Source organism: Petromyzon marinus, chromosome 23, assembly GCF_048934315.1.
Source record: "Petromyzon marinus isolate PM22_M1 ecotype Great Lakes invasive population chromosome 23, UKy_Petmar_22M1.pri1.0, whole genome shotgun sequence".
NCBI lineage: Eukaryota > Metazoa > Chordata > Hyperoartia > Petromyzontiformes > Petromyzontidae > Petromyzon > Petromyzon marinus.
In genome coordinates, this window is record NC_133689.1 from 2155001 (window position 1) to 2168814 (window position 13814).

Below are 13814 nucleotides of genomic sequence, written 5' to 3' on the forward strand. Positions count from 1 at the left end.
TGCATATATAGACACGCGCACACCCACGCACACAGTAATGCGATGAGATTAGAAGCTTTTGTAAACTCGCCCTTCCATTGCCAATGAATCCCACATGCCAGAAGACAAAAACACACAACGCCCCCCCACGTAAACACACACCCCCATACCATAGCCATACACACGCGCACACATTTGCATTTGTAAATACCGTAACGTTTCACGCACGCACCGCTACACACAGGGCCCGCCTGTAAATACCGTGTGGACTGTTTTGGCAAGTGCTGATAGCGAGCACCTATGAAGGTCGGCACGGCAGAGGGGTGGGTGGCCAGCACCACGCCCCACCGCCTTTGTCTCCCCAGTAACGATGTTTACTACACACCGCACCAGGTAGTCATTTGAGGCTGAGTCGACCTAGGGGAGGGTCGGGACCGTCAGATAATCGTCACCGGTGTTGGCCGTGAGCGGGAACTAAGGGTCACCGGGTTCGCAGCGCGTCGCGATAACCGCTACACCACCGCTCACAGACTAAGACACACACACACAGACACACACACACACAGACACACACACAGACACACACACACACAGTCACACACACACAGACACACACACACAGTCACACACACAGACACACACTAAGACACACAGACACACACACACAGACACACACACAGACACACACATAGACACACACACACAGACACACACAGTCACACTCACACACAGACACACACACAGTCACACACACACACATACACACACACACAGACACACACACACACACAGACACACACACACAGACACACACACACAGTCACACACACAGACACACACTAAGACACACAGACACACACACATACAGACACACACACAGACACACACACAGACACACACACAGACACACACACAGCCACACTCACACACAGACACACACACAGTCACACACACACAGACACACACACACGCACACACACACACAGACACACACACACAGACACACACACAGACACACACACACAGACACACACACACACAGACACACACACAGACACACACACAGACACACAGACACACACACACAGACACACACACAGACACACACACACACACAGACACACACACAGACACACACACACAGACACACACACACACAGACACACACACACAGACACACACACACAGACACAGACACACAGACAGACACACAGACACACACACAGTAAGACACACACACAGATACACTAAGATACACTCACACACAGACACACACTAAGACACACACACAGACACACACACAGACACACACACACAATGAGACACACTCACACACAGACACACACACAGACACACACTAAGACACACACACACAGACACACTAAGACACACACACACACTAAGACACACACTAAGCCACACACAGATACACACACAGACACACACAGACACACTACGACACACTCACACACAGACACTAAGACACACACACATACACTAAGACACACACACAGATACACACACACAGACACACACAGACACACACTCACACACACACAATGAGACACACTCACACACAGACACACACACACAGACACACACTAAGACACACACACAGACACATTAAGACACACACTCACACACAGACACACACTAAGACACACTCACACACAGATACACACACACAGACACACACTAAGACACACTCACACACAGATACACACACACAGACACACTAAGACACAGACACACACAGACACACACACTAAGACACACTCACACACAGACGCACTAAGACACACACACAGACTGAGACACACTCACACCCAGACACACACACAGACACACAGACACGCACTAAGACACACACACAGATAAACACACACAGACACACACTAAGACACACTCACACACAAACACACACAGACACACACTAAGACACACACACAGATACACACACAGACACACACTAAGACACACACACACAGATACACACACAGACACACACTAAGACACACTCACACACAGATACACACACAGACACACACTAAGACACACTTACACAGAGACACACACACAGACACACACTAAGACACACACTAAGACACACTCACACACACAGACGCACACTGAGACACACTCACACACAGACACACACACAGACACACACACAGACACACACACACAGACACACACACACAGACACACACACACACACAGACACACACACAGACACACACACACACACTCACACAGACACACAGACACACACACAGACACACACACAGAGACACACACAGACACAGACACACACACAGACACACACACAGACACACACTAAGACACACAGACACACAGTAAGACACACACACAGACACACTAAGATACACTCACACACAGACACACACTAAGACACACACACAGACACACACACAGACACACACACACAATGAGACACACTCACACACAGACACACACACACAGACACACACTAAGACACACACACAGACACACTAAGACACACACACACACTAAGACACACACTAAGACACACACACAGATACACACACACAGACACACACACACAGACACACTACGACACACTCACACACAGACACTAAGACACACACACATACACTAAGACACACACACAGATACACACACAGACACACACAGACACACACTCACACACACACAATGAGACACACTCACACACAGACACACAGACACACACTAAGACACACACACACAGACACACTAAGACACACACTCACACACAGACACACACTAAGACACACTCACACACAGATACACACACACAGACACACACTAAGACACACTCACACACAGATACACACACAGACACACTAAGACACAGACACACACAGACACACTCACACACACACACAGACACACAGACACACACTAAGACACACACACAGATAAACACACACAGACACACACTAAGACACACTCACACACGGACACACACACTAAGACACACTCACACACAAACACACACACAGACACACACTAAGACACACACACACAGATACACACACAGACACACACTAAGACACACTCACACACAGATACACACACAGACACACACTAAGACACACTTATACAGAGACACACACACAGACACACACTAAGACACACACTAAGACACACTCACACACACACAGACGCACACTGAGACACACTCACACACAGACACACACACAGACACACTCACACACAGACACACACTGAGACACACACAGACACACAGACACACACACACAGACACACACACAGACACACACAGACACACACACACAGACACACACACAGACACACACACACAGACACACACACACACAGACACACACACACAGACACACACACAGAGACACACACACACACAGACACAGACACACAGACACACACACAGACACACACACAGACACACACAGGCACACACACACAGACACACACACAGACACACACACAGACAGACACAGACACACACACAGACACACACACAGACACACAGACACACACAGGCACACTAAGACACACACAGACACAGACACACACACAGACACACACACAGACACACACACACACAGACACAGACACACAGACACACACACAGACACACACACAGACACACACACACTAAGACAAAGATACAAAGATCCCCCGTATAGCCTTAACAGACTGTAGGGGCAAGTGCTGTTAGCGAGCACCTATGAAGGCCGGATCGGTACACGAGGGGGTGGGTGGCCAGCACCACGCCCGACCGCCTTTGTCTCCCTAGTGACAATGTTTACACACCGCACCAGGTACTCATTTGAGGCTGAGTCGACCTAGGGGAGGCCCGGGACCGGTTCAGATAATCGTCACTGGTGTTGGCCGTGAGCGGGAATCGAACCCGGGTCGCCAGGTTCATAGCGCAGACACACACTGAGACACACTCTGAGACACACTCACACACAGACACTCACACACACACACTGAGATACACTCACACAGACACTGAGACACACTCACACACAGACACACACTGAGACACACTCACAGACACTCACTCACACACAGACACACACTGAGACACACTCACACACAGACACACACACAGACACACACTGAGACACACTCAAACAGACACTGAGACACACTCACACACAGACACACACTGAGACACACTCACAGACACTCACTCACACACAGACACACACTGAGACACACTCACACACAGACACTCACACACACACACACTGAGACACACTCAAACAGACACTGAGACACACTCACACACAGACACACACTGAGACACACTCACAGACACTCACTCACACACAGACACACACTGAGACACACTCACACACAGACACACACACAGACACACACTCACTCACGCAGTTCACCCCCCCCCCCCCCCCCGTGCAGCTGCGTCAGCCGCACGCCGCTCAGCGATTTCCAGAATGAACCTCCTCGCGTGCACCACAGCCCGCGCGCACCACAGCCCGCGTGAACCACACTCCGTGTACCACAGCCCGCGTGAACCACACTCCGCAGGACAACGCGCGCCTCGCAGCAGGGGAGGAGTGCCCAGCGTGTGCCTGGGAGGAGCCTAGGGGCCAATGGAATGCACTCTCACTCACCATACAGCCCTTCTTATTAGCCCGAGCCATATAGCCCTTCTTATTAGCCCGAGCCATATAGCCCTTCCTATTAGCCCGAGCCATATAGCCCTTCCTATTAGCCCGAGCCATATAGCCCTTCCTATTAGCCCGAGCCATATAGCCCTTCCTATTAGCCCGAGCCATATAGCCCTTCCTATTAGCCCGAGCCATATAGCCCTTCCTATTAGCCCGAGCCATATAGCCCTTCCTATTATTCCGAGCCACATAGTCCTTCCTATTAGCCCGAGCCATATAGCCCTTCCTATTAGCCCGAGCCATATAGCCCTTCCTATTAGCCCGAGCCATATAGCCCTTCCTATTAGCCCGAGCCATATAGCCCTTCCTATTAGCCCGAGCCATATAGCCCTTCCTATTATTCCGAGCCATATAGTCCTTCCTATTAGCCCGAGCCATATAGCCCTTCCTATTAGCCCGAGCCATATAGCCCTTCCTATTAGCCCGAGCCATATAGCCCTTCCTATTAGCCCGAACCATATAGCCCTTCCTATTAGCCCGAGCCATATAGCCCTTCCTATTAGCCCGAGCCATATAGCCCTTCCTATTAGCCCGAGCCATATAGCCCTTCCTATTAGCCCGAACCATACAGCCCTTCCTATTAGCCCGAGCCATATAGCCCTTCATATTAGCCCGAACCATATAGCCCTTCCTATTAGCCCGAGCCATATAGCCCTTCCTATTAGCCCGAACCATACAGCCCTTCCTATTAGCCCGAGCCATATAGCCCTTCCTATTAGCCCGAACCACATAGCCCTTCCTATCAGCCCGAGCCATTTAGCCCCTCCTATTAGCCCGAACCATACAGCCCTTCCTATTAGCCCGAGCCATACAGCCCTTCCTATTAGCCCGAACCATACAGCCCTTCCTATTAGCCCGAGCCATATAGCCCTTCCTATTAGCCCGAACCATATAGCCCTTCCTATTAGCCCGAGCCATATAGCCCTTCCTATTAGCCCGAGCCATATAGCCCTTCCTATTAGCCCGAGCCATATAGCCCTTCCTATTAGCCCGAACCATATAGCCCTTCCTATTAGCCCGAGCCATATAGCCCTTCCTATTAGCCCGAGCCATATAGCCCTTCCTATTAGCCCGAGCCATATAGCCCTTCCTATTAGCCCGAACCATATAGCCCTTCCTATTAGCCCGAGCCATATAGCCCTTCCTATTAGCCCGAGCCATATAGCCCTTCCTATTAGCCCGAGCCATATAGCCCTTCCTATTAGCCCGAACCATACAGCCCTTCCTATTAGCCCGAGCCATATAGCCCTTCATATTAGCCCGAACCATATAGCCCTTCCTATTAGCCCGAGCCATATAGCCCTTCCTATTAGCCTGAACCATACAGCCCTTCCTATTAGCCCGAGCCATATAGCCCTTCCTATTAGCCCGAACCACATAGCCCTTCCTATCAGCCCGAGCCATTAAGCCCCTCCTATTAGCCCGAACCATACAGCCCTTCCTATTAGCCCGAGCCATACAGCCCTTCCTATTAGCCCGAACCATACAGCCCTTCCTATTAGCCCGAGCCATATAGCCCTTCCTATTAGCCCGAACCATATAGCCCTTCCTATTAGCCCGAGCCATATAGCCCTTCCTATTAGCCCGAACCATATAGCCCTTCCTATTAGCCCGAGCTATATAGCCCTTCCTATTAGCCCGAGCCATATAGCCCTTCCTATTAGCCCGAACCATACAGCCCTTCCTATTAGCCCGAGCCATATAGCCCTTCCTATTAGCCCGAACCATACAGCCCTTCCTATTAGCCCGAGCCATATAGCCCTTCCTATTAGCCCGAACCATATAGCCCTTCCTATTAGCCCGAGCCATATAGCCCTTCCTATTAGCCCGAACCATATAGCCCTTCCTATTAGCCCGAGCTATATAGCCCTTCCCATTATCCCGAACCATACAGCCCTTCCTATTAGCCCGAGCCATATAGCCCTTCCTATTAGCCCGAACCACATAGCCCTTCCTATCAGCCCGAGCCATTTAGCCCCTCCTATTAGCCCGAACCATACAGCCCTTCCTATTAGCCTGAGCCATACAGCCCTTCCTATTAGCCCGAACCATACAGCCCTTCCTATTAGCCCGAGCCATATAGCCCTTCCTATTAGCCCGAACCATATAGCCCTTCCTATTAGCCCGAGCCATATAGCCCTTCCTATTAGCCCGAACCATATAGCCCTTCCTATTAGCCCGAGCCATATAGCCCTTCCTATTAGCCCGAACCATATAGCCCTTCCTATTAGCCCGAGCTATATAGCCCTTCCTATTAGCCCGAGCCATATAGCCCTTCCTATTAGCCCGAACCATACAGCCCTTCCTATTAGCCCGAGCCATATAGCCCTTCCTATTAGCCCGAACCACATAGCCCTTCCTATTAGCCCGAGTCATATAGCTCTTCCTATTAGCCCGAGCCATTTAGCCCTTCCTATTAGCCCGAGCCATATAGCCCTTCCTATTAGCCCGAGCCATTTAGCCCCTCCTATTAGCCCGAACCATACAGCCCTTCCTATTAGCCCGAGCCATACAGCCCTTCCTATTAGCCCGAGCCACATAGCCCTTCCTATTAGCCCGAGCCATATAGCCCTTCCTATTAGCCCGAGCCATATAGCCCTTCCTATTAGCCCGAGCCATATAGCCCTTCCTATTAGCCCGAACCATATAGCCCTTCCTATTAGCCAGAACCATATAGCCCTTCCTATTAGCCCGAGCCATATAGCCCTTCCTATTAGCCCTAGCCATATAACCCTTCCCATTAGCCCGAGCCATATAGCCCTTCCTATTAGCTGCTAATGATAGGTCTACCTTAACCCTAGCCAATCAAATACTACCTCTAGCCATAATCAACTAGCTATTAGTATTATCCCTGCCATTATGCCATTAACTCTTACCCGCTAACCCTAACCAACTATCCAACCGGACACTGGTACGGCAACCATCCCTGTCAACCCCTTATCAGTGCCCTACCTTATTACAGACCAATTCAGACCTCATTGGTCACCCCGTGCCCTTATAAATCTCAACGTTCATCCTACAAAGTCCCATCACAAGGGAGAAACACAAACAAATAGTCAAGTATTGTTTTTGCTCGTGTTGAAACGGCTGTACGCCGTATGGACCTGAACACTCAATTCCCTGTACAGGAACACGGGATGTACAAACCGTGTGGGTTGATGCGGTGTGGAGCGCGACTCAACTTACTCTCGCCGGGCCGGCAGACCCATCGTTCTGTAAGGTGCACTGCCCAGCACACAACTCTCAAACCCATCCACCAGCTCGAACCGACTCGAGAACAACCAGGCTTGCTGGCTCGTCGCTTAAACTCACAGCGCCATCATCATAGCTGTTCTTTGACGACCCCACGTGCACCTCACCCAGTGACAGATTCAGCGAGTGCGGGGCATGTGGAATATGTTATAGAGGGGCTCTAAATAAAATAAAATAAAACACAAATATTAAAACACGTACATGTTTTATTTGCCTAGTAAAGTAATTGTATTTTTTTCATTTGCTATACAGCCAGATAATACGACAAATCGCTAACCTTAAACACCCAGTCGTTTGTAAAAAGTTGAAGGCGGTATAGTACTATAGTAATAGAGCAAGTGCAAAATCGCTGAGCCGGAATTTATCGTTTTAAAGCATTTAGCGTGGGGGCTACATATGTAGCTGCTACATAGCTGCCACATAGCTGCTACATATGTAGTCGCTACATAAGTCGTTACGTATGTAGCGACTTTTGCTACGAGGATAATCCGGCACTGACCTCACCCCCTCGTCAGCTTGGGGTCGACAGCGCCGCACGGCGGACGCGAGGTGGCGGTGCACGGACCCGAGGGTGACGCCACTGCCCGCCCTTCTTCTCGGACCTCTCGCGGGCTTTGTGTGCACATTCGCCCCTTGCACGCTGGCAGATGAGCCCACACTTTACCCCACCACACGCGGATTCACTGTGGGATCGGATCGACTTTGCTGCACTCATTCAGCATCGGGGCCCCGGGGTTGCACAGAGGCGGCGTGCGTGTTAAGAATAATCTTGGCGCCGTTGTTCATACTGCCGCGCCCGGGAGATCGAACCGGCCGGGAGTGGGAGTCGAACTCGGGTGGCCCTGAAGAGGCGGGGGTTCATAGCGCAGCGTCGCGTCGTCGTTGAGCCAACCACTCACACTCACTCGCCCCGACCTCAATAGGTGCTCGCAAACACGCGGCGCGTGTGGGTGCCACGGCTTGGCGAGACGTGGCCGTGTTTCCGTGTCACTGCGCCGCGCGTGTCCGTGGACCGCTCCATGCGGACAGTGTTTACGTCCGAGTTTGTGTTTATGTTGTTGGTAAGAAGCGATATCTGTGTTTGTACAGAGTGCGTCCGTGTGTCCTGCTGCGGGGGGTTTGCGTGTGTGCCTGTGTGTGTGCCTGTGTGTGTGTGTGTGCGCCTGTGTGTGTGTCTGTGTGCCTGTGTGTTTGTGCGCCTGTGCGTGTGTGTGCGCCTGTGTGTGTGTGTGCCTGTGTGTTTGTGCGCCTGTGCGTGTGCGCTTGTGTGCGCGCGGAGGAGCGGTGGTGTAGCGGTTAGCGCTACGCTGCGCTACGAACCTTTCGATCCGGGTTCGATTCCCGCTCACAGCCGACACCAGTAACGATTATCTAAACCGGTTCTGGGCCTCCCCTAGGTCGACTAAGCCTCAAATGAGCACCTGGTGCGGTGTGTAAACATCGCCACTGGGGAGACAAAGGCAGCCGGGCGTGGTGCTGACCACTCACAACCTCGTGTGCCGTGCCGGCCTCCATAGGTGCTCGCTAACAGCACTTGCCCCAACAGTCGGTTCAGGTTATACGGGGAATCTTTGTTTGTGTGCGGGATATGCGAATGATTGAAGACGCACAGTGTGTGTGTACACACGGCCGGGAGGGCGCGCGCTGCGACACCGCTGCGTGTCGCGCTCGCGGCGGTGATTACAAGCCGGCAAGCCGGCCCCTTCAGTGAGCCTCGTCCACGCGTACATTTTTTTAAATAATCGCCAGTCGAGAGCCCTTTGTTGCTCTGCAACGGAAAGTAAGAGGCGACTGTCATTCTCATGCTCTTCTCACAATCCCCCTGCACCCGGTATTTCATAATAAAATGTCAAGATATATTTATTTTATTGTGAGGTTTATTCCCTATAGGATTAACAGAATATTTGTGGTAAAATACGCACAATAATGGGAGCACGCGTTGAAGAGTTAGAGCAATGTTATACTAACCGTGGTAAGTCTTCTCACTTCTTCCGCCGTTTCAATTCCGCTCAGCGTTTATTTGTTGCACGTGAAAACATCCCGTGTATACAGCTACCCAGCGAGTTTCAGCGGCAACGGCTCGCATCAGCCGCTATCAAGATGATTCCTCTTGTTGTGGTGGTGGTGGAGAGGAACCTAGCCAGCAGACGACCAGGAAACTCGTAGGCGCGGCTTATTTTTGTCGAAAGTCTGCCCAGAAAAGCCTCATCGTCTCAATGCTCCGGATCAGAAGGGTCCTGTGTCAACGTTTCCACAGCAGGGGGCGATGATTGTTGCTGCTGTGTGTGTGTGCTACCAATCCCGTCGTGTGCCGTACCGGCCTTCATAAATTCTCGCTAACAGCACTTGACACCAATAGTCTGTTAAGGCTACACGAGGGATCTTTTTCTTGTCGCACGTGAGTAAAATGCGGTGTCATTTATTTCTCTCAAAAATTGTACCGTGACGCCGGCACACAATGGCCTACTCTTGCGAATGATGTCACGGAAATGTTTAACGTTCACTGTGCTCGTTTGGGATTTGACCATTTTAGAGCCTGTTCCGTTAGCCGTTACATCGAAACATCTTGGAATGCCTGCGATGAGTCAGCATGGCTGGGATCCTGGGTTCGAATCTGGGATTCAGTAACCATGGAGTAAAACCGGGTTCCCAAGTACGTAGACACCTACAGACCCACATACACACCTGGACTCACAGATATACCCATAGACTCGCATTGGAGCGCACAAGACATGATATACCAAAACTCCAATCCTTGCCACCAAACACGCGACCAATTTAATCTCCATTTAAATACAACGTTTGCTCGTGCCACGCTGCACGCGCCCGATGATTGGTAAACACGTTCCGCGTGACGCGCTAAGAAATTAACGCCGTCCCGGCGACGCGGAACAATGTGCACACGCGCAACGAGACCTCAATTTCTATTTGAATCGGCACCAGCTACTGATATGCACGTGATCAGCCCCCCCCCCCCCCCCCCCCGCTCACAATGATGCGGTGTTTATGTTTGACAGGAGCCTTGTGGGGGCGGCGGTGATTGTGCAACGGGAAATGTTTGGTTTGACTGAGCCTTGTAAAACATGTGTACGTGTAAAATCTCACCCACGCAGCTACAGTGAGGGAACAAGTATTTAATCCCTTGCTGATTTTGTACGTTTGCCCACTGACATAGAAATGATCAGTCTATAATTTTAATGGTAGGCTTATTTGAACAGTGAGAGACAGAATAACAACAAAATCCAGAAAAACGCATGTCAAAAATGTTATAAATTGATTTGCATTTTAGTGAGGGAAATAAGTATTTGACCCCCTCTCAATCAGAAAGATGTCTGGCTCCCAGGTGTCTTTTATACAGGTAACGAGCTGAGATTAGGAGCACACTCATGAGAACGGGGAGAAATCAGCCCAGAACTACACGGGAGGATCTTGTCCATGATCTCAAGGCAGCTGGGACCATATTTACCAAGAAAACAATTGGTAACACACTACGCCGTGAAGGACTGAAATCCTGCAGCGCCCGCAAGGTCCCCCTGCTCAAGAAAGCACATATACATGCCCGTCTGAAGTTTGCCAATGAACATCTGAATGATTCAGAGGACAACTGGGTGAAAGTGTTGTGGTCAGATGAGACCAAAATGGAGCTCTTTGGCATCAACTCAACTCGCCGTGTTTGAAGGAGGAATGCTGCCTATGACCCCAAGAACACCATCCCCACCGTCAAACATGGAGGTGGAACATTATGCTTTGGGGGTGTTTTTCTGCTAAGGGGACAGGACAACTGCACCGCATCAAAGGGACGATGGACGGGGCCATGTACCGTCAAATCTTGGGTGAGAACCTCCTTCCCTCAGCCAGGGCATTGAAAATGGGTCGTGGATGGGTATTCCAGCATGACAATGACCCAAAACACACGGCCAAGGCAACAAAGGAGTGGCTCAAGAAGAAGCACATTAAGGTTCTGGAGTGGACTAGCCAGTCTCCAGACTTTAATCCCATAGAAAATCTGTGGAGGGAGCTGAAGGTTCGATTTGCCAAACGTCAGCCTCGAAACCTTAATGACTTGGAGAAGATCTGCAAAGAGGAGTGGGGCAAAATCCCTCCTGAGATGTGTGCAAACCTGGTGGCCAGCTACAAGAAACGTCTAATCTCTGTGATTGCCAACAAGGGTTTTGCCACCAAGTACTAAGGCATGTTTTGCAGAGGGGTCAAATACTTATTTCCCTCATTAAAATGCAAATCAATTTATAACATTTTTGACATGCGATTTTCTGGATTTTTTTGTTGTTATTCTGTCTCTCATTGTTCAAATAAACCTACCATTAAAACTATAGACTGATACGTTCTTTTTCAGTGTGCAAACGTACAAAATCAGCAGGGGATCAAATGCTTTTTTCCCTCACTGTATGCAGAATTAATAATATAAATTACAACAGTGCCCCCCCAGCCCCCCCATACATTATGCAACTTCAATGTATGCGCTTTGCGTGGGAGCGGTGGCGCAGTGACGTGCACACACACGCACGTGTGTTATGCATGCTGATGATATCGTAATGGCTACTCAATTCGACGGAGTTAGGGACTCTCGTTCTGTGCCTGGATTATTCAGTCACGAGGTGTCGCCTTGCAAATGTTCCACAAAAAAGAAAGCACCTCGCTGTGTATTTCATGTCATCCAACACTCCACTTGCTCAACTCTCCACGAGTAATCAGGGAGTGCTACAGGCAGTGGATGGAGGAGCTCCCATACCTTGTCAATGTTGTTCACAACCAACATGGATTTGGCAGCTAAAGTCTCACTTCACATCAGTCGAGTTGCGTTCTTTCATTAGACGGTGTAACACTGTGTTGAAACTGCTTGGACTGTTGCTCCATACAAAGCTCCGAACCAGTCGTGGGCCTCCTCTAGGTTCACTCAGCCTTAAATGAGTACCTGATACAGTGTCACAGCATCAGCACTACGGAGACACTCGTACAGTTAATATACAAACAGACAACGATCTCTGGTATTTCCGAAAATAGACTTGGGACAAGCGCTGTTAGCGAGAATCTATTCAGGTCCGCCCATATGTGACATCAGAATCTAAATGTTTTATTTATCCTGGAGGAGGAATCCCATGAACTCTGAAGCTCTTATTCACAGATATCCAGTCGGTATGTACAATGTTGAACTTCTCTCGCAACGTACGTAGCCAATCGCGCTAATCGGATGTGCGGGGGGAAGGGCAATAAACTAAACACAAACAGCAGTTCTGAAGAAATGCATTTTCAATCTAGATGATGACTGAAACGCGCATAGCTCCAGTGGCTTCGCCGGTGAGCCTCAAGCCGCCGCCGCCGCCGCTGCTGCTGCTGCGAGGATGATCGGAGTTCGCATAATGATGGTTTCTGCTCCTTGACGAGATCAGCGAGGTGGTATCGTGGTTACTTTGTGGCAAGGAGCTTTGTATGCGATGAGTGCGAGTCGGCAAGTTACAACAACACAACGTTACAATGAAGGATTAAGGAGCGAGACAGAGAAAAAGTTACTCAAGCCGCTAGTAAGTAAATAATTAAAAATGTAAGTACAAATTGCACAAGCACATTCCTGCAGATGTTTTTAAAAAAAGAACAAACGCAACCTCGGGGCAAAGCAGCAAAACAACACCGCCAAGAGTCCAAGACCGCACCAAGACAACACACAGTCTCTCGATTACATTGCACTTTATAAATGTCGAGTCTCTCATATAGGTACGGTTCATAGTTACAAACCACAGTTTCAAATGCATCTTGCGGTGTCTGGCACTCGTCCTCTGTTTAAGACCCCACCCCCACCCCTATCGCATCATCGGAGTGTTGGGGACCAGCGCCGTTGCAGGCCACATGGACCGTTTC

At 50.0% G+C, this 13814-nt stretch overlaps 1 protein-coding gene across 4 annotated transcripts in view; it reads right to left on the reverse strand.

Moving 5' to 3' along the window:
• CLU (clusterin) overlaps positions 1–13814 on the reverse strand; it is a 38207-nt gene that overhangs the window by 21603 nt on the left and 2790 nt on the right. Inside the window, exon 1 of one of the 4 annotated variants that reach the window (XM_032959361.2) lies at positions 8445–8581. The exons of 1 other annotated variant lie outside the window; for it this stretch is intronic. In XM_032959361.2, the coding sequence (XP_032815252.2) occupies positions 8445–8566 (122 nt within the window). In that variant the 5' untranslated portion in view covers positions 8567–8581. Of the gene's footprint in view, positions 1–190; positions 210–7874; positions 7913–8444; positions 8582–13814 lie in introns of those variants that run through there. 2 more of the 4 variants (XM_032959365.2, XM_032959368.2) reach the window with 2 other exon arrangements.